At 32.1% G+C, this 23,387-nt stretch overlaps 1 protein-coding gene across 1 annotated transcript in view; it reads right to left on the bottom strand.

Moving 5' to 3' along the window:
• Positions 1 to 896: 896 nt before the first annotated feature.
• LOC137931007 (protein spaetzle 5-like) overlaps positions 897 to 23,387 on the bottom strand; it is a 42,205-nt gene continuing 19,714 nt past the window's right edge. The window contains exons 3-8 of the mRNA XM_068774394.1: positions 6,027 to 6,169; positions 5,099 to 5,322; positions 4,408 to 4,723; positions 3,086 to 3,256; positions 1,519 to 1,695; positions 897 to 1,218 (exon numbers count right to left, since the gene is read on the bottom strand). Coding sequence (XP_068630495.1) covers positions 1,047 to 1,218; positions 1,519 to 1,695; positions 3,086 to 3,256; positions 4,408 to 4,723; positions 5,099 to 5,322; positions 6,027 to 6,169 — 1,203 coding nt within the window. The 3' untranslated portion in view covers positions 897 to 1,046. The remainder of the gene's footprint in view (positions 1,219 to 1,518; positions 1,696 to 3,085; positions 3,257 to 4,407; positions 4,724 to 5,098; positions 5,323 to 6,026; positions 6,170 to 23,387) is intronic.

Raw genomic sequence — 23,387 nt, 5'->3', positions numbered from 1 at the left:
AAAAATTACAAACTCCATTGAATTTCTTTTTAATTCTTCTCAGTAGGTGGCGTGCTTAGAACTAACTTGAACTTAATTTTAAGGTGACGACTGTAGATGATGATAATAATCTTACATAATAAAGTAATTATGATTTTGATTTGAAAAAAATATTAGGACATGTTTTAGTTATAGCCGTTTAAGTCAAACTAAAATATTCCGTTAATGCCACGTCCATTTACTGTAATATAATGGTTTCTTGGTTAGCCATCAACCAATATAATAAAACAAATATTCATCGGTAAAAAATTAGGTTTCTTTGCTCTCCTAGATAAATATTTTAATAATTTCCTTCATTAAAGATAAGAATAATTAATTTTAATGAGTACCAAAACCTTATAAGTACATTTAAAAATAAAACTCCCACTAAACGTAAATTATTTATTGCTATTTTTACATGAAATAATAATTTATTTTAATATTTAAAACTATTAAAAAACCCGATTTTTATTATTGCGCTAAATCTATATCTAAGTTTATGCACAGCACTAAAATTTTATAAAATAACATCATATTTAATCTACACAAATCGTTCACTTAGAAATTACAATTAAATAGATTCAAGCGAATGAACTAGGAAAATTTTGATTCATAAAATTTATAAGCGAAATTGCAGATGGGTAAATTTTATTACCAATTAAATCTAAAACATTTTGGCTATAAAGAAAAAATCATTAGCATTCATTTAAAATTATATTTAAAAAATTGCAAAATATATGTAGTATGTAGGAAACGAAAGAACTAAATTATAAAATCAACTGCTTCATTGAACGTAATAAGTATTTACGCTTGTAACACCTTGTAAATAGAAAGTTTCACATAATATGAACGTAATTTTGTGTTCACCATTTATTACTTCTTAACATTATTGTCATGACTGAGGGAAATTGTCTTCCATAAAACAGTTTACATTTTACATTGGCTTTTGCGCCATCTACCGTCAAATAGATTAACCTAAAACACAAATTGCATCACATTTATATCAAATCGAATAATGTTATAAATGTTCAATTATTGTTGACGATCGTGCACTGACAACAGCTAGGAATCCAGAACAAATCCGTGTAAAGCGTCTGACCACTTGTCTCCAATGCGACTAACCTCTTCTGAATATATTTCTGTTCACATCGTGAAGTATATCCAAGCGGTACTGTACACAGACCACTGCATTCAGTTGACCTGTAAAGTTTATTGAAAGCTTAATGTCGTTGAATACACATTAAAATAAATCGTCACTAATTTCACTATTCAATCACAGATGTCACTAATATGGTTGCAATGTACATTCCCAGCAATTCAACTAGAGGGCGCTTTAGGAATATGTGTACAATAATTCATAAACAGACAAAACATTTTTGTTACATTGTTTAAAAGGACCAATGTTAACAAAATTTTAATGAAACACCCTTTACCTCTCCTTTAAAATTGAGTTACGCGTTTGAACCCATTTACTTAGAATTCCATAAAAAAAAGACTTACGCGCAAATTTCAGCGCGAACCAACTGCGTCATATTGTCTGCCATGTTGACGACGTATCTCCAGCTGCCCTTGTTGTTGAGAGCTGCGCGGGGCGTGATGAACTGTGTTCGGACTCGGCACAGCTCCTGAGTGTTGTCCTGTGTTTGCCGCCTTGGTCGTTCAGCGGAGCTATCCTCACTGTTAAAAGTCGAACGCATGTTACTTATATGATATTTTTATCAACGATATGACCTGCTGCAAGAGAGACTATAGTTATCAAACAGGTAAAATATACCATGTGTTTTAACACAGAAAACTATCACGTCAAGCTACTTTATTTGGACCGTCAATTATTTTCATCAATCGAGTTTTACGCAATATTCTAAATGATATAAATAAGGTTATTCATACATAAAATAAAAATTAGAGATTTTTACCGTAGACTGTAAATTAGAGTTTAAAGATATAGCCAAAGCTTTCAAACCTAAAAGTTCCTTTAGATTTGAAAACCACGCAGGCCAGAGCCACGCTGCTCGCTTATCTCTTTTGTTTAATAGTTGCGATATGTCGCTCGTGGATAACGATTCCAATGAACCTTATACGCGGCTCAGAGGTGACCTCCTTGGCTTAAATGGTTGAGTGAGAGATGGCTCGCCCGTGAGCAGCGTGGCCTATATGGAAATACACGATTTTTTAAATAGCTTTCCACGTGTTAAAAAGGCAGCGGTAGTATCGGAGAGTTCAATTGACACTGTCCGGTTCCTGGTGCTACGACAATTTTGAAAAAAACCAAAAACATTTTAATTTATCTTGACAATAACTTAAGATGAAACTTATAACTAAAACTCTATTTTTCTTCGTGCAAACCTATTACATGCGAAAAAGAAACTAATAATTACGTACGCAAGTAATAGATAAGTCGGCGTAATTGCATTGTACTTGTTGAAAATTGATTATTGTAGACTAGACGCATATTATTTAAACGCCTGATTGTCAGAACATATCAATTGAGGGCGGGAGAATGTAAGTACACTGAAGGTTCATAAATAACAATGGTCTCTGAAGACATTGTTGTACATAATCGAATATAAGGAGTTTTACACAGTACCTATACCATAAACATCTATAAATTAGAGCCTGATAATTGGAACAGATATATGTAATAAAATGAAGGTTATATATATCCTTTGAGCGGTGGCAGTCAAACGGAATAGGACTGAGACTTGCAATTGTAGGTTGCGGGTACTACACCCGGAAAACGATCTTGTAAAATTCACACTTTGTGGATTATTTACAAAGAGTTGCACTGTTTACAAGTTTCCAGAGCATGGACAGCAGAGTCCTCTGTGTAGCATAATACCACATCTTGATCGCCAACCTGTCTGTCAACCATGGCAATTATAAAATATCCCCATAGATTTTTGGGGGAACCTATGCCTTGTGGTGGACGTTTATGGGCTAAAATGCCGATATTTTATTAGAAGCGAAATTATAGAAGTCATGAATACATCTGTGTATGTTTATTTGTCAAAGTGAAAACGCTCGAGAACGCTACAAGTGTAATAGGATTTAAAAATATTTTGATTACTTAGCCAATCCTAAAGCTATCCGCAGAGCTTCGGCGCCTGTGAGGGTTTTCTTGGCGGCGGCTTCCACGAGCTCGGCGTTGCGCCGGACTCTTCTGGCAGTAGTCGTGTGCGTCGGATACGTCACGGAGCGCTCGATCGTCACGTCGTCGGATCGTGTGGGTGTCATGTATCTGAATAAGCAAAGTTTTAAATAAACACAATTTAATGTATGACTTTAAATACCTTTACATTCATTTATTTATATTTTATCCATAAGGTGTAGAGACGATCTTCTTAAAAGGAAGAAGAACGAATGCAGGCCGATTCCATTCGGTTCTATAGAAAATCATTGTGAGAGGTCAGATTTCATGGCTGAAAATCAACTTTAAGAAACAAAGTTTCCAAATCCGCCCTGATCTGAGAGCCCGCGAAAAAAGCGAATAACTAGTTTCTGTAGAAAAATATTGAGAAGAGAACCATTGCTTTACTAGTGAGCAATAAGGAAAGTCGAAAGACTTTTCTAGACTTATAGAAAAAGGTTTTTTTTGTTTTTGGAGGTCTAAAGGACCTACGATAAGAGCCAACAAAAAAAGGGTATAACTGAAAAGTGACAATTAACTGTGATAGTTTAAAAATCGACTAAGAATAAACTATGAGCGTGTGTATTGATAATAAGGACACAAATTAATATTAATATTAAATTAAGGCAATGAATATAAAACCCATAAATAATCAAAAAAAAAAATTTAAATGTAGGATACTGCAGAGAAGGCGATTTACGAAAGGAAAAATAAGAAAAGAAGAAAGAAAATCTAAATAAAAAAGAGGAATAAATGGAAGTGCACTTCATTGCACGACTATTGCTGCATAGCAGAAGTAGCTATATATCAGTCCCTTTCTTACTTTTTAAATGGGACAATGTTAGTTTTGTGTCGGTATTCAAAATTTCTCTAGATATGAGATGGTTGAGATCTGTAGGAGAACTAAACTTAGTTTCAATAAAAAGGATTAATGCCATTCAATTAGACGCTCCGTGGAATTCTGTTTGGAACATTAGACAAACATTTACCATTCCCAAGCGCAATAATACGATTTTGATAATACTCGTACTATACATATTTGTATATAGGCCATCCAATAGGTGGACCGACGACATAATTAAGGTCGCAGGAAGTCGCTGGAGGCGGGCAGCGTAAGTCCAGTTCATCATGGCGATTTTCAGAGAAGGCCTTTGTCTTGCAGGGGCCGTTCATCGGCTGAGAAGAAAAAATAAGAAGAATATACGTACCATATTGTTATAATTGTCTCGCAATTATTATTCAATACTATCAAAGATACTCACTTCCACCATTCATTAGGGTTATAGCGTGTGACTTCAGAAGGCTGCTGATACCAGCCGGCCTCGTATCCTTGATACAGATTGGGTCCGTTTAAGAAACCGTGGTTATAACCATCCACGTTCGGTAACGCGCTATTATGCCTCAAGCCCTTTCTCGAATAGTCGTTCTGAGTCGACGGGTTCCAGTAACCATCCGCAGACATGTGGTAGTCGTTGAAGCCAAACTTGGAATAATTTGATGGTTGGTATGCGTTGATGTTGTAAGGCGAAGGGTCCACTGGCGATGGAGGTTGTAAAGGAGTTTTATCCGCAAAGATATCTGTAAAATTAATAACAAAACTTGTTGAGGGTAAATAGCAACACTCCGATGTTACAAAAATCGTACTCAAAACGTCTAAGTTTTATTTAAATCTAATTATTGTCTATTTTGAAAATCACGTTACGAATTTTGAGTTTTAAAACTTTGTGTTAACTTAAAGAAACAGCCAAAAAAAATTAATTACAAATTAGATTCGAATTAAAATCATTTATACTCTGTGAAATTTGGTACGAAATTATTGAAACCAGATGTCGCTGATGATCTTGTTGGAAAAAAAAAAGTTCTAGTGTTTCAAGATTTTTTTAATAAATACCATATGGTTAAACAATTTACTCATAAGTTCGTACTTCTTGAAATACACGTCTAAACACATACCCTGGTTGAAAAGTCCATGATATTTATTATTGTTTTTCGGATATAGGTTGGGCGGTAAATGTTCATTGACCAGGGAAATCTGGTCGACGTGGGGCAACGAGTTAGGTCCGTAGCCATAAGGGTAGGTCCCCTTCTTCTTAGAGTCAAAGTCGTCTCGACTCTCGTCTGACAGCAGGGTCCGTATGTCGTATTGGCCTGCCTCTATCAACTTGTGAATGACGTGTCTATAAAAAAGAAAACGGTCAAGTAATTAATTAAGAAAAGGACAAATATTTAGCTACTTCCGCGTGCCACACACAGACTCGGTGTTTGGCACTAATCGGTGTAATATTACTCCTGAGGATGCCCCGCGGAGGGGTGAAACACGTGTTGAGTGATTTAACGGTGGTAGTTGTGTAATTCGCATTGTTTGTCGCATGCGCATTTATCAGCGAGCTGGCGAGCGGTGCACTTTATTGCACGACTACTGCTACATAGCGGAATTAGCTATATATTAGTCCTTTTTTTACTTAGGATGGACTTCCGCAAAGTAACACCTGAATCCATTAGATAAGTAAATAATTTTAATTGAGTTTTTTTTAAGTTACTTATGCTAAAGAAAGCAACTATTGTAATATATTACTATTTAGAAAATAATTTTCTTTCTGGTGTGGTGGTTGTTTGTTGGTTGCATTGCTTCAAAAACAAACCTTCTTATGAGAATTAAAAGAAAACATGTAAAACTAGTGAAGCACGCGGTACGGTGCCCGCACAGAAAACCTATTTTAGTAAAATAAATTTATTAAGTGAACGTTTTGTTTAATCTTATACCCAATCATAGTGATTTGACAAAAAATATATAAATTACTAAATACACAAATTTGCCAGACTTTAACAAGATGGCCGTTATCAACTGTCAAAGTTTAGAAATTAATGTTGGAAGGCTTACTCTGGGTAGGGCTCCGGGTGCAGACAGTAAGTAAGGCCAGGTTGCGCGCAGGGCGGTGAGCGCCCCGGGGGCGCGGGTTCGAACCCGCACTGCTGGCCGTAGGGACAGCTGTACCCGTCGCCGCCACAGACAGCCCACACTATCTGCAAAAAACACAAGCTGTTTTACAAAACTAGTTTACACAAAGCCATTAGTAACAATTTTATTTAAAAATTGTTTATTTATTTATTTAGTATAAGTCTACACTTACAAATTATAATTTCAATTTAATTTAATACTCCTAATTTTACACGTGAAGAACGAAAAACCTAATTATGTATATATACTAAATAAAAGTACAATGGGCGGTCTTATATTAATTTCTAACTCTCAACTTAAGATAATTTCCAAAGTCTATGGAGAAAAAGATAACAGCTTTTATAATTTGTATAATAATTATGCGCTTTTATTAAAACAAAATATTACACCTGGAAAAGAAATAACATAGAACTAATAAACTGTTTTCATATAATACTTAAGAAAAAATCTTGTAATATGTATTTAAAAAGATTTAGACCTGTTTTTACAAAAAAAATAAAATAAAGCGTTGTTGAAATATTTACGTTTTCTGAAATTAGTCGCTAATGTTTCAAATTGTTGTTATTCTTTTTTATTTAATAATTTTGATCATCATTTCAGTGTTAGAACGTCAACTGCTCGACATGAACATTAATCCCCTATATATTTTCAGTAGAATAGGCCTGCATCCAACGTCTTCATACAACCTTAAAATTGTCATCTATCTATCTTATACCATACCATCATCTATACTAGTATTTTGCAACCTCTTTTGTGCCATGCTCTTTCCTAACCTTCCTAAAATTGTTACGCCCTCCTGTGTAACATACATAACTTTCATATTAAAACGAAAGGGTTAAACTCGTGTCGAGTCCATATTCGAATTGCCCCTTTAATGAAATTATTCTCCTGTGGGGGTGTGGGCCATACGTTGGGAAACATTGATCTATACAGTCCAACCGTAATGCGATATTGCGCATCATCCTGCCCAAATGCCCACTGCACGGTAAAGGCCTCCCCCAAAAAATTCCCTCGATAACTGGTCTTATTGCGACATTGTTTATATCGTGGGTCGACCTAGTCTGATCTAAGGCTAATGTTTATAAGTAATATCTTTATTATTCAATGACAGAAAAAATAAAAATATTAATGGATTTCTTAATAATATTACACAAGCGCAAAAGCTAGATAGCAAAAACATATTTTTTATTTTATCTTTATTATTAATTCACTTCATAATTCACAGTTATGACTGCATATATAAATAACATCATTATTTAGATAATCAATGCTCTACACAAGGTATTCTAAATATAAAACCCGTGTTCGTATTTACCTCCATTAAAAAATAAGAAAGCAATACATGCATTATTAAATCAGAAATCAGCATATTGAAAAAGCAGTAGTACACAAATGTATCCGTATTTCTGTTTGAAAATACAAATGCTGCAGTTATTTTAAACTAGATAGCCTCAAATAAAAAAGAGACCTGCCAGTAAGCCAAAAGTCAGAAAAAAAGGAAAAATTACTAAGATTTAATAAAAAAACATCGCAGTATCTCTTTCGCATGCTAAACGCCTGTTAAGGGAGGCGATTATGGGCGCCTGGTAGAGATGCTACTCAAAAGGCGGAATCGCCATAGTTACAATTAGCCTTTCTGCCAGAAGTTCGATAGTTCTATAAGCCGATGCGCAGTATTCGTTTCAATCTAACCCAAGATAATTACCGGATTCTCCGCGTATCTGCACCGGTTTAAGCTAAAAGACAGTCAAGCGTGCGGGTAAGACCCGAATGTGGAAGAGAACACACTGCATCTCTTATTGGTCTACTACTGATTCTCCTCTCGTTCTGCAAGATAGTAGTAAAAGTTGCACTGGCCAGGAATAGAAGAGTAAGTGTAAGATGGCTGAAGCTCCAACCACTGCACCAACCAAAATAATATACGATGGTTAGAGATGAAAATGTAAACGTATGTTTATCAAAGATCACAAACTAACAAAAAACTTTAAGAGTTGAGTCTGGAAATAACATCCGATTGAGCACGTTAAGGCTTTTTTAGTTGAAAATAGTTACTTTATTTTAAAAATGTTAAAGAACGCATATGTTAATCTTTCTGGTCGGTACGATAGTGTATGGCGTAAACTATAAAGCCTTCTCCGTGTAAGCTTGCCTTTGGAAACCGTGAGAAGTGGGTACGATATGCGCGGGACGTCTCGGATTAGTTACTAAGCCACTTTCCTTTATGCGCGCCGCATACGTGATGCACGCTGACACCTTTGCCAACGGCCCGTACTTTGATCGTGGTCATTGCTTCCACTTTATTTAGTATTCACAGTTTATTTTAGTTGAATATCAAACTTATAAATGAAATAAGATAATTATAATCTACATTTTATTGTTGTGATCGATTTTGTTTTATTAAACCTTACGAAGATAGCACAAGTTATCACTATCATTTATTTTGCATATATAGTCAAAGATATTGCTTCTTTATATTCCATGAATTCGTCTTGATGGGTCTATCGCGTTGTACGAAGACGGACCAGGTACGGTGCTCGAGGCTAACATTCCGCATCGCAGGTATAAGGAGTTCTTTGGCGATAACTCCTGTTACCAAATTGATAACTAACCAAATTGTAATTAATTATGTCAATGCTACTTAATATTGAGGAAAAGAACGTTGACAATAAATTAATTAAAACATGCTAATTAAGACAATTGTTATAAGTATCTTTGGCTCGAGGGCACTTAAAAAATAAGAAATAAAATCAACATCAAGAAATTATATTTTCCCGTTGGCATTAAATTTGGTGAATATGGTTTGAAGTGGAAGATTGTTAAAAGCTTTTTACCTACACCTCTACAGTAATTAAGCTGGAGAGCTACCTCAGCAACTTCGGCTCAGACCGTTGCATTAATTGATTCCATTGAATGGGATGCCCCAAACTCATTAGTGGATGTCATGGAGTAAAAGGGTTCTTGAAAGAGGATATCCGCTTCGCGTTTAGTATTTTCATTGGAAGGTGACCAAGAAAGCCAAATTCTTGGTTTGACCTTTATAGAATATATTTTACTATCACTATTTCCAAAATTCAAGAGATGTTTTGAGATTGTTTAATTGCTGATATTAAAAGTAATTTATTTTTAAGATAGACTTGCTCTAAACTTCAAGACTTCAGAATATAGATCTTCGACGCCTTTATTACCAAGTGTTATTTTTACAATCTCGTTACAACTCACATTATTACGTAATACTATTTAAAATTTATTGTCTGTTCATTACATTACAAATGTAATAAAAAGGCACATGTTCTTGTTTAGTGTAGACAAAACTTTACAATGCCCACCAATATAAACAATGACAATCATATTATTACTCATTAGAAGAATTACAGTTTACTCTCGTTGTGTCATCAATAATATGTCTCAACGCGACAATCAGACAAGGCCGTTATCAAAAGAATATTAGAATAGGTGATTTACTGAACGTCTATTTATTATTTTTTTCTTTGGTTACGACGTAATTAGGCGATTTTGTGTCAAGATCGATAGAAAGCACCTTGAGTTTGATCGAATGCAATTAAATTATCGTATATTCCATCTATTACCAAATTGTTTATCTTTCGATACTGTATGACATTCGAGTTGCGTGATTATTAAATTTAAAAAAAATATGTATTGATAGTTACAAAAATTTAGACGGTTATAATAAAAAGCTTAACATAAGTTAGTGTTGATTTTACATTAAATCAAGTACGAAATTGTATACAATTTATTTCAGTGACTTATTTCTTTAGCTGTCAAATGCATTCAAATAGAAAAGGAAATTAAATGTGCGATACGTTCAAAAGGATTTGAATAATTTTGTCAGTAAATTATTTATGTATTTGAGTTACTTTGTACAACGTGGTATAGATGTCAAATAATTGTATTTATTGATCACTATTCTTTTTCTTAAGTAAAAATAAATTAAAGCTGAACATATAAATCCCGAAAGTAAACATGAATTGCTTTTGCTACCGCGAGATAAGTTATTATTAAACAACTAAAAATAAATATCTCAAATTAACATTATATTTTGGTGTTTTATACCCTAACTAATACTGTATAGTGTATTGGTGTACTTTAAGGTGTATATGTGTACATGCACTTAAAAGAGATTTAGAAAGATATATAATTAAATTTTGTTTTAAATACTCTTTCCACATCTTGGTTTTGGGATAGGTAAATACACTCCCCTACTTGCATCTTGCCTCTCTCATCCTTGACAATTTCTCTCTTTATTCCTTCTTTCATCCTTCATATTTTCTATCATTCAGCGTACATTCAACATACAGCATTCATTTACAATACATTTACGCATCGCCTCTCCCATCCCTAGCCATATTTTCTGTTACACGATTTCGTTATGCCTAATTACGTCACCCACCAACCTGCAACAAAACCACGAGAAAAGTGTGAGGGCTTTCTTTCTCTACCAAAAGGGAAGCGATATTGCCGCAAGCAAAGCTCCTGCCCATTTCCAATTCGCAAGCCACTCTAAGCCCTCCGTATACGGTATAGCATGTAATTGCATGCACCATGGTTTTGTCCACCACTGGATCATAAATACACGAGGGACTTCCTTTGAGCTTAAACCTATACATGTACCCTGAGAATCCCCAGTGCCCCGTAAACATTGGGGTCAGACAGGCTCCACTGTGCGCAGTACGCGGTATGCCGGGAAGAATAAAATTTGTTTTAGAGGTTATTAGAACTTTCCTTTTACAAAGTAGTAGTTAACTAAGGAAGAGTTTTAAAAATACTACCCCCATTGGTTAAGAAGGTACATTTAATTCGCTAACCTAACGAATGCCAGCTATTTTAAATATATAAATTCACATAGCTACTATATGTATTTACCCTTGTGACTATCTTTTTACAAACAGCTATAACTTAGTTGAGCAGGTAATATAATATATTTCTAATATGTTTTAAATATTGGATATGTTATAAAAATTCAGATAGGTAAATTTAAAATTTAATTTCATAATAAAGTTAAAAACAATTAATGCCTTTTTACTATATAACTGTTAAGATCATAGGCAACATGATGTCTTATGCAATGCAATGGATGCCATTAACTAGATCTGTTACGATCCTTTCCCGAGAATTATTAATTACAGCAAAAATAATACCGGAAGTGTAAAGAGTTACGTATGCCTGCGAAACGTATTGTAATGCGTACAGACAATGAGGTAACGGTGCGGCGACGTTATAGAAATGATCCGTACGAAACTGTTTGTTCGCACAATCTGTCTTACTTTAATGATACTTACTCTCGCTAAGCACCATCTCGGTCAGTACCACAACCCTTTAAACAGTTGTGCATAGCTATTACTCTGTTTCATATTAAAAGCTTTTGAACAACTATTGAAAACAGAATATTCCTTTCGGAGGAAGACAATTTTAAACCTTATATATGATTTACCATTGATGATCGTCGGTACTTTTGACTTACTCAGGATCCCCCTTATTTTTATATATCAATACCTTTATATATATATATTACATATATACACATATTTTTATATACACACACATATATATATATATATATATATGTATGTTTATATATATGTATGCATGTATTTGTATACGTACGAACAAGACTCAATAAAAAGTTATAATAAGTTAACATTGATAACACAGTTCAAAGCAATGTGTATCTTAAATCTAATAAATATATAAATAGTAAAGATTACGTAAAAAATAGTGGCGAATATGTAATGTAAAATTGTATCATTTAATTATAACTTTAAATTTAGATATCATAAATAAGGCTTAAATCTACACGAGTATCTTGAATACTGCTTGATGAGATATTATATTTTGTTTTATATCTATAATGTAGTTGATAACAATTACCGTATGTCCACAATTACAATACACTACAAGTGTGTTACAATTACAATACAAGTCCTTAATTATATCTATTAGAGTATGTTGTAGTTGAATTGAATCCATATTAAAACAAGTACAAATATGTGGATAACCAAGAGAAAATACAGGGTAAATTTCTATCTTCTGTAATGTATCGATTTCACCGGTCAACATTATTGTATCTATAATTTATATGCATGTAGATATCATTCTTTGTCAAACCAGTACTTTTTTTGTAAACTTTTCACATAGTTCAGTTATTTTCATACGAATTAATTTAATTTAATTCAGTAATCATTGCTAAAAACTTTTTTTTTTGCTTTTGCACATAACAATTGTTTATATCATAATGTTATAGTTAATGATTGTTTTATATGGACAAAGGTACAGTAGTAGAATAATAAGATATATACTAAGAAACCTTAACGTAAGTTTTAATGTAAATAAAAAACATTGCGGTTCAATTAAAAAGAATTTAGTATCATAACATTTAATTGTCGCGTTCCTAGTAATGTTAATAATGCGATCAATCATTAAGAATTGACGTGGAGTGTTTATAAATTACAATTTAAAAAGCTTACAGAGTATATATTTTTTGTAAATTTTGTTATCGTACGGCCAGGATATGTTAGTCGATAATTATATATAGATATGCTATAGCCTGTGCCTTACAATGGGCGTGTATATAAGCGAATGAATCATATTTATATTTGTGTCTCTGTTATACACATATTTTTAGACCGAATTAGTTATGTAATCAAGTGTTGCCATTCACTTCATTTAATTTATATATATTTATTTGGTTTTCGTTTTAATTCCTGATATAAAAAAATAAAACATCATCCTGTGATTGGTAAAATTTTAAAAGCTTTAAAGAGATGAATGTTGGCTTATTTACTGTCAGTAAAAAAAGTTAAATGATAATAAAAGAAAAATTGTTTTTATTTCGGATACTACATATTTTAATTAATTATTATTTACTGTCTGTAACTGTAGACTTTGTAATGCCAAAAGTCAATGGCGTGTTGCTTTCCTATAGGAAAAGTTTTTACGTAAGAAAAGGACCAATATTTAGCAACTTCCGCACATGCAGTGGTAGCCGTGCAACAAAGCGCACCGCCCGCCAGCCCGCTGATAAATGCGTATGCGGCAAACAGTGCGTATTACACAACTGCCATAGTCAAATCACTCAACAAGTGTTTCAACCCTCCATGGGGCATCTTCAGGAGGTTTGTTACACTGATTAGTGCCAAACATAGAGTCCGTCGCCGCCGTTTGAGTCCATAGACTGCACACTGCATAGAATAGCCTTCCACCAAAGATATCTCTGGGGGAAATACCATAGTTGCCGCGCTTGGCGGGTGGGTTGGCGATCACATTGTGGTATTATAGTACATAGTAGACGCAGCTACCTACTCTCTGGAAACCTATTCATATATACAGCAGTAATCCTACATATTTATTGCACAAAGTGCAAATTACACAAGATTGAATCTCGGGAATCGAACTCCTCCTCGGGAAGCGACCTACAATCGCAAATCACAATCCTTATCGCTGGGCTACAACTGCTTGCTGTTATTTTCCGCTCTATTGCAATATTTGATTTAACTTATATTAGTAATATATGAAAAGTTTTTACTCATTTTTATGCTCGAACATAAACGTGGAAACCTTATATTGTCTTCCCTGCATGTTTAAGTATTTACAAAATAATCTGTCAAATGTAAGCACTGTTGGTTTTGTGAATAAATTAAAATAAATGTTACGAATGTTCTCTATTCAATTTGATTAAGTTGCACTAAACATTTCGCATTAGTTAACTGAATAAGTAACTTCAAATAGATTATAAATATAATTAACATAAATATTAAAATAAGTGCGAAGTTTGCAATCAATTAAGCACTTTAATATGGATTAATATTCAAATCATTAGAGCATGTAATGAATTAAGTAGATACATGAAACATTATGAACCACGCCTGTACCAATCGATTCGTGACCAGGCCCCGTGAAGGAAAGCAACGCGCGACCAAGGATAATCGCGCACAGAAGTGCTTACCTCACTTCCGACAGAAAATGCTAATTCATGAACCCTTCATTTAGCCTTGTTCGAAACGACTGACACGATCAATTGTCCATAACTGATTCATATTTAAATTTCATTTATTCAATGTCACATCATTCGGCTTTATTTGTTATTTATGTTAATTATTGCGAGCGCTTTGTCTCGAGTGGTCAGCGAAATATTCAAGACACACTCATAGTAGAGCTTTATGTATTTAATTCCTTGTACAATACAAATGTATGTATGTAAATGTTTCAGTAAAATTGCATCTAATACAATATATATAGATGATAAAAAATGTTAAAAGCAAAAACGTCACTATTTATTCCCATACAAACCGCATTATAAATTAAATCACCTATACCTAGATAATAAATAATTTGAAGTTAATCAACATAAAAAATGTGTACCACAAAGCATTAAAATATAAACATACATTAGGGGAATTACATATATTAGGGGAACCGGAATATAACGTCGTTTTCTGAAGTTAAATTCACACGACTACATTTCTAACAAGTTTTTATTTCTAACAACGCACATCGTCCTAAAATGAAACCGTTTTGATGAAACGCATATATACATATATATATATATATGTATATATATATATATATATATATATAAATATATATATATATATATATATATATATATATATATATATTTAAATATATATATATACAAAATCCTCGCCTCATCGTTCTTGAAACGGCTTGCCCGATTTTTTGAAAATTCATATGTATATTCAGTAAGCCAGAGAATCGCTTGTAAACTATATTTCAAACACTCAAGTGTAAATAATGGTGGATATTTATTTATTCAACAAAGTATTAAGTTTCTATCCTCCTACTATTAACCCCTATTTTTTAATAGTAATATTAGCACTTCAATAATTTAATACTCTTTGAGGTCAAAAATTGATCACTTATGACGTACACACTACATTGAGGGGTTGATATTGTTTTTTAGTTTTACTGTTGTAATTAACGGTATATAACATTTTAAGGTATAAATTATTGTAAAGAAATAAAAAAGTTTATTGTTTTGTTATTTTTATATTCCGTCGCCGTTCACAGTACTTCCTGCCTCCTTCACACGCTTATCATAAGTTATTTATTATTATATGTACCCTAGAAATAATTTATATGGCAAAAGAACGTTTGCCGGATCAGCTAGAATTTCTATATTATTGTTGATGCCCATTACAATCATCTGTACTTTTCGCTTACTAAAGTGTGGTTGAGAGACCCCTCTGTTGCATTATCTTTATCTATCCAATACAGTACAATAAGTAAAGGCATATTTAAAATCCATTTACGTACATAAAATGTCTATATTAAAGTTAGATAGTGTAGATACAAACAAAATACATCATTTTAAGAATTAATCTTCATTTACAAGCCAAAAGTAAATATTACTCTGTTATAGTTCTACGCATTTTACTCAATATAAGAAAATGTATATAAATATAAATATTAATGTTTCCAGGAAATAAATATTACAGAGATTAATTCATCCTTATTTATAACATTATCTTGTTATTGACACATTGGAATTTGTAGTCCGCAAATAAATCTTATTGTAAACCGATATAAAATGGTGTCGCCATTAAGTTTTGCGTATTGTGCTACAGGAAGAAAAATGTACAATTGTGGGCGAAAATCTATTAACTTGTTTACATAAATCAATACCAGAAATTATTTTTATTTAAAGAAATTAAAGATTTTGTGTCAGGATACAAACTTTTTATATTAATAAAACAAACATTAACTCGATGTAAGATTTAATACTACGCATAATAACGTGTTATTTGAGAAAACGCGTTCACGGCTTATTTCTTTTTTGTGAACTTTAAAATATTTATTATTCTCAGATGCCAATTCAAGTGTGTTTACGGACTTTTATTAAACCTTGTTAAAACGATTAGTTGATTACAGCAGTAATATTTAAAAGATATACTAATACTTAAACTCGTGCTTAAACTTACAGGGGCCCTTGTTATGTTATGTACTATAGTTTGATCGATTAATATAATATTTTAAATAATATTAAGATTGACCATGTGACATTTATAATTAATTTATAACCACAATAAAACAGTCGTGAAACAGAATAATGCAGCTTGTTAAATAAATCATAAAAACACATTGCGACCTAAAAGGTGTTCTATAGATTGACAAACAAAGTTCACGAATCAGTAAAAAGTTTTGTGATAATGTTTTGATAGTCTTAAACTTAGATGTATATTGGAGAATACACTTTATCTCTTATCAGTGAAGCTTATTTTCATTTGCTTTCATCTTCTTTTTGATGAATACTCTAATGACGCTTCAGATTGCGATTTGCGAAGAGTCCTGTCTTTTTCTAGTTCGTCTCTTCATTACTCTTTAAAAGAATCGAACTTAGCAAAGACAACATACAGAATGTACGCATAACCATATATTTTTTTTAGAAATACAAAGTTTGCTTCTAGAAATGGCTCTTTGATTCGATTTTCCATAGTGTATTTTTTGTTTGTTTTTTAAAAGAAAAAATTGTACCACGTAAATTAACTAAAATAGATATAATATTTCATAGCGTAGTCGACCCGTTATTAACAAATGCAATAATTATAAAACTCTTTGATTTATAAATATATAAACATATTGACAAGAAGGTTTTATAAAATTCTGAAGTGTAAGGGAAAATTTTGTGTTTGAAATAATAACAGTGCAATAGTAAAGATGTTTTACTCAAATCGTCGGTCGAAACATTACAGGCACATAGCGTTACACATCCGACTTTAGTTAGGTAAGAGGTTTTAACACTTTTGTTCGCGACTACACAGCCTTGCTCCACTTGCATGTCATTTGGGGACACAGACAGCCTGAATGTTAATTGTAGACAGGTGTCCTTTTTGTTCCGCACTTACTCATTACTAATGATAATTTCTGATACTATTTTATCAAGTTTTGGGTGTATAAAATAAACTTTAATTTCAGTGGTCACTTGTGCACGTCATGTAATGCCACAGAAGATGAAAAAAGCTCAATGTGATTGAAACTAGAATCAAATGGGAGCTCAACCAGCTCTCACTTCAGCTTGAAGCTATAAGGTTACTAACGAAGCCTGGTTTGAAAAGCGCCTACAACAAACTCTGGATTTATTTTTGTATCACTAAACATTATATATGCGTATAATATAGTAATAAGAGTAACAAAATCCAACATTATGGATGTTTGTATGTATTTAATATAAACAATGAGAAAATAAAAAGAACAAAAAATCACTGTACATCTGCAGTAAGGGTCACCAAGCTCCTCTAAAGTACGAGCAATTTTTCAAAATTAAAAAAATTTCACAAGTCTCGACACGTTTTTAAATTTAAACAAAAATTTATTTTACATTTATTATTGAAAATACACAAAAAAGGAAAAAATATGTGACAACACATTTAAATACAATATTGAAAACCAAATGTATTTGTATATGTATTTACTGGATTCTTAAGAAGTTGATGAATAATTATTTTTTATCAGTAATTTAAAAGACTTTCTAAAACATAAATCGAACGATAATAATTTTTTCGAAATACAATGATACAAAGATGCAAAGAGTACTGTGGTAGATTTTTCGAGAGCTTCAAATAGGTCTTTAAAAAACCGTCGATCGTCTCCTGGTACCCTGATACCTATAATTCTCTACTTCTTTTTTGTATCCATTTCTAAACGACTGTGACCGACTGCAGCAGTATTTATTTTATTTTATTTAACAGTTTATTGTACACAATAAAAACACTAAAGTAACAATACAAATATAACTGACACAACAGGCACTACTTATTTCTAACCAGAAATTTCTTCCAGTAGGCCTACGGAAGGAGATTCATAAAAAGTAAGGCAGACACAACGTGCACAATAATTAAATTGAAATATTTACAATAGATACGACTTTTGACCATAATTACATACTTAACATGAACATAAATGTATACTTACATATTATATACTTACATAAATAAGCATAATAAATAATATATATACATAATATAAGCATAAATACATATATAACATATATAACTAAAAATATTATATATACTAGACAACTAGCGATAAATAGTGCTCTTTGACTCGCTTTTTAAATACAGGTAATGATGGACAATCACGTACTTCGTAGGGGAGAGCGTTCCATAATCTTGCAGCATGGACAGTGAAGGAATAGGAAAAGAAATCAGAGTGATGGGTGGGGATGGCCAGTGACGTCCTTACGTTCGTACGACAAGGTTTGTCCTGGGCCCGGGAGAAGTGGAAGAGGTTACGGAGATAAGAAGGAGCAGAGGGATTGTACAGGATGTTATAGAGAGTAGAAAGAACATGAGCGTTCCTGCGGTGACGAATTGGAAGCCACTTGAGTTGCGATCGGAACTGGGAAATATGATCGTACTTACGTAAACCGAAAATAAATCTAATACATACATTTTGGAGACGCTCTAGTTTGTTTAGAAGCTTCTCAGTGGCATCCAGGTAGCACGCGTCAGCGTAGTCAAGAATGGGGAAAAGGAGAGTCTGTACGAGGGAGATCTTGGTTTTCAGAGGTAAAAAGTTCTGGAGGCATTTGAGCGAGTGAAGTGAAAAATGTAATTTTTTGCTGACCTCATTGACGTGCGGGAGCCAAGACAAATTGGAATCGATGATTACCCCAGTAATGTATTACAGTATTACAGTAATGCAATATACATATATATTATGTATAAAAACAATATGTATATAGATTTTTTAAATAGTTATGACTAAGACTAAATGTTTATTATTATATAATGAGTGTCTGACCCTATCTGCTTATACAATTCGCAAGCGGTTGAACCGCCATTATTTACGGACGACTGGCGGCACCGTGACAAAACAAAGCACGGTCACGACCGAGTTCAACACACTCGCCTACTGTCAAACATTCTATTTGCATAATATCATTCGATCCAATAAAAAAAAATCGATAATTCTGTATTTGGATTGCCTTATCTAGATTTAATGTATCCGGGAGTCTAATTCAAAAGATTTCGATATCATAACAGTTGCCTTTTAATTTATGGCAATAAAAACTATTACACAGCAATTCAGTATCCCTTCTTTAAAGTTCCCTTCCCTTCTCTTCCATTCCCTTCCCTTCTTCTTACATTTAAAACGAATAATCCTGTAAAATAATTGACATTATAGTTTAACTGGCTCTCCAAATACGATGCGGAATACTTTTTTAATTCAGCCAATTAGTATTACGAAATCTAGAAGCTTGTAAACGGTAAACATTACTGTTTTTGGTATCTCTTCTGTTTTAGCAAAAAAGTATACGAAACTTAACCTGTCAACTGCCTATAGACATATCTGTCCAAACTCCCCTGGTGCGTATGGGTTAGATCTGCCAGAAAAAAAGTATGAAACATTATATCGAGTCACCTGAAAATTACAGTTTAAAATAGCTTGCTCTGAATGTACTACAGACAACAGGATCATAAAAAATAATATTTAATTTATTATTTAAAAAAAATCGTTTCTGACAAAGACAAGCTCCATGTTGCGGCATACGAAGGTTTAATGAATTAAATCCTCACGAAACTATCTATTGGTGAACGTTATTCAAAGTATCGATTTAGAAGAACGTTTAATTTATAATAATTAAGAGAATTATGATTTTCTAACTTTTTTGATAAATTACAAAAAATCAATTCGTTAAAACAAATCGATGTTAAATTGAATCAAGTTCAAGTTAGTGTGATTACATATACTTAGAGAGTCGACGAATGCTTTGTATAAAAATGATCAACCGACACCACTTTGACAACATATTAAAGTTTACAATAACAATAAAATTATTTTATTTACAATATATATAATAAGTTTAGGTTCCAAAATTTTATTATATTGAGTACCTATAAATATGTAAATGTAAAATAAAAACTAAAAATTGATCTACACCACTGACTTAACCATCTTTATTTTTGTCATAGGGAGTTTGCGGCTAGACATAGGCCTGCATAACATGCAATAGGACTGGAGATAATAGGATAGGATAGTTGAAAGCTTACCTTAATTGACTATAAGCCACCAGAGTCGCTTGTCTATTTTAACAAGTCAATATTTAACGCCTAACCTTCTGTTAACTACGTTCTAATTAATAAAATCTTTTTAAAAGGCTTGCAACGACACGATAAATCACGGACAAGGTCGTCGTCGTGTCGTGTCGTGTGTTCTAATTACTATTGTTATTCTCATTAAGTCGTGTCGAGATATAAATCTAATTATGCAACTATTTATATAATGAGCTTGTCACAGCCTATAATGACATCTAATATCTGATTGTCGTACTGTGCTTTCGATAGTTATTAGGAATGTGCACGAAATCCTTGTGAACAGGACATTTAAGTCAGCAAAGATATTTCGACATTCTCTTTTAGTAGTTCCATTACTGACCATTGCCGTTGACGTACGACATGACACTTTTCTGCCGCATTTAACGCTAATTTTTGCTGTCGTTATACAAGGTTTATAGGTGCAAAGCTTTAAAGGGTGAATGTATATCTTATTTTTCAGCAAAAAGCTTTTAAACCTATTTCCAATCACCCTATATCAAGTTATCCCTGCTTAATATGTTACATTAATTTATTTTTTCTAATATAATGCGACTGGTAAAGTAATTTCAGGCATTACAAAGCCTGACAGAAAGTAAAGAATAAATAATTTTAACAGACAGTAATCCGAATTTTGAAAATACTTTTTTTGCTATATTATTATTACATTATTTTTTATCGTTGATTTTTGGATAGATTAATTAACACCAAATGTGCTATACATTCATCCTTTTTTAGGCTTTTATTTCTATAGCCAATCAGCTTATATTTGAAAATTTAACAAATTATCTAGTAATAGCGTAAAAACTAAAAAAATTACGTATCGGAAATGTGAAAGAGTGTACATGCTTTATACTGCTTCCTTTATTAATTTATTAATATTATATAATACTTTTTGCCACCGCGAAATATACTATTAAGAGATAGTTGAGATAAACAAAGAGAGAGATAAATAAAACGTCGTAGAAAGTTTTTTGTATTTAATAAGAAAAAGGTCAAATATAATCTCTTACGTTAGAGACTATCTGGCTGGTTTGAATGCAATTAAATACATGAAATGACAAAAAAATTACAAACTAATTGTCATTGTCGAAATTTTAGTTTAATTTTGTTATTGGTACTTTCAATTAATAAATAACTTAGATCGTGCAATTTTTGAATAATAGAACACTATATAACACCAGAGTGAATCAAGTCAGGCGCGATATGGTTAAAAAATTATATGCATATGTATAGTAACATCGATAGTTAATAAAAAATTAGCGAAAATATAGCGCATATCTCTCTGTGAAAATGCTTGTGCCAGGTGGTGAGAAAATAGAGCTAATAAACCATACAGCATTGCGCCAACATAGTTTTAAACATGATGAACAATTTGTAATAAAAAAATTAATGTTTTAAACCTTTAGTAAAGTTAAAAAAGGAAATTATGCATAATGTAGATAATAAGATAAGAAACATAGATATAGTAATATGTAAAATGTCAAGAAATGTGGCGAAGAATAGAAAGCGGTGTACTATTGATTTGTAAAAGTCAGAAAAGTGAAAGAAATTACGAAGGATGCAAGAAAAGAAAGCGGAGGAGATTGAGATGGATAAAAGAAGGCGAATCTTAAAGAAATAAAAAACTTATTTAAAAATACAGTGCCCTGTCATAGCTATAAAACGGATGAATAAGAAATAAATAAAATAAAAAAGTCAAATTCATACTCTTACTATATATATAAACTCATTCTGTATGAACTTTAGCCCCCACAAAAACGATTAATGTTAACTAGAATCAATGATCGACAATTTACAAATTCAAAAATTCTTCACGAGAATGAAGAATTTTTGTAATCCACATTTCCCATTGACGTCATGTTATATTTACCTGTGCCAGTGATAAATATCTCAGAAGAACAGATGAAAGATACTCAGCCTGACTATGTGTTATTTTTAAATAATTGAAAATAATATTTATTAAATGAACATTAAGATAGTTAGTACAAGTAAGTATTCTCGTATTAGTTATCTACAATTTTTTTTATTGTCCGTAGTAATTACAATAAAAATATTTGTCTTGTATAGTATACTTTATGGTCGTAATTTAATTGCAGTGGTATGTCCAAGGTCCGAATAAAAAAATATTATTAAGGAAGTCATAGATTAACAACTTCGAAAAATTATTCACATGGTTGTTCAGTTCGTAATTGTCTACCGAGTCGCGGAACCGGACGCCATGTTAAGGCTGGTTCATTAATACAGACATAAATTTTGTGATATGATTACACGATTGGAATTCTATCTAAAGTATGGTTTTATTATTTCTAATGATTACCTATAAATCGATAAAAACTAAATAAGACATTGTATTAACCTGTTTATTATTAATTTGAAAAAACTTTAAATTAATTTATGATTCCACTTCAATTATATTTAATTAACAACTTTACAACCTCCATTTTTGCTATTTCATAGTTAATTATGAATCTGCTTATCAAATTGTTTTAAATATTTTTGAAATTACATAGTTGAATATTAAATAAGTAAAAACATTTACAACGTATAAGCAATTAAATTTAATTTATTGAAATTTATTAAATTATTTTATATAAAATATTAAGAGTGTTTGGTTAAAAGTCTAAAAGCTAAAAGGGTTTTAAAAACACTTTTCATACTATAACATCTCTACGTTATTAAGTATTTCTTAAATCATTTATTTTTAGATATAGTATAATATACTCGTATCTTAATTGTCAGCAAATGGGCCATGCATTGTCACGACATTCGCCGTATTATGACATTATAATAAGAAAGAACATTTTTAAAATCAAGCTACTGCGTATTAAAATCAATTATTGTTTACTATTTGTTCGTGCAGACTTTGTACAGACTGAAGCTAAACGGCTATTATATTCCAATAAAAAATAGGGTAACGTAACATGCTTCAAAGTGATCATGAAAAAAGTGAATAAGCTTTAAAGATTTTCACTGAGATTTCCACCCTTTTAAAGGTTCTATACTTGTAAACAATCATTCTGTACAGTAAATTTGTTTTTTTTTTATTATATCTGTTGTCTGTTACTGTAGAAGTAGTAACTGCAAAGAGTAATTACCGATAATAAATAAAAAACATGTTTTTTTAAATAAATTAATTTTGGTGTGTTGCGTATTGCTATAGAGGGACCTCAAAATCGCGGCTCGCGTAAAATCAACTAATGAGGTTGTCGTT

The sequence above is a fragment of the Battus philenor genome, unplaced genomic scaffold (genome assembly GCF_028537555.1).
Source record: "Battus philenor isolate CCGP_79_NKW_IND1 unplaced genomic scaffold, ilBatPhil1.0.hap1 SCAF_7, whole genome shotgun sequence".
In the NCBI taxonomy this organism is placed as follows: Eukaryota; Metazoa; Arthropoda; class Insecta; order Lepidoptera; family Papilionidae; genus Battus; species Battus philenor.
This window is presented reverse-complemented; position numbering and strand designations above follow the sequence as displayed.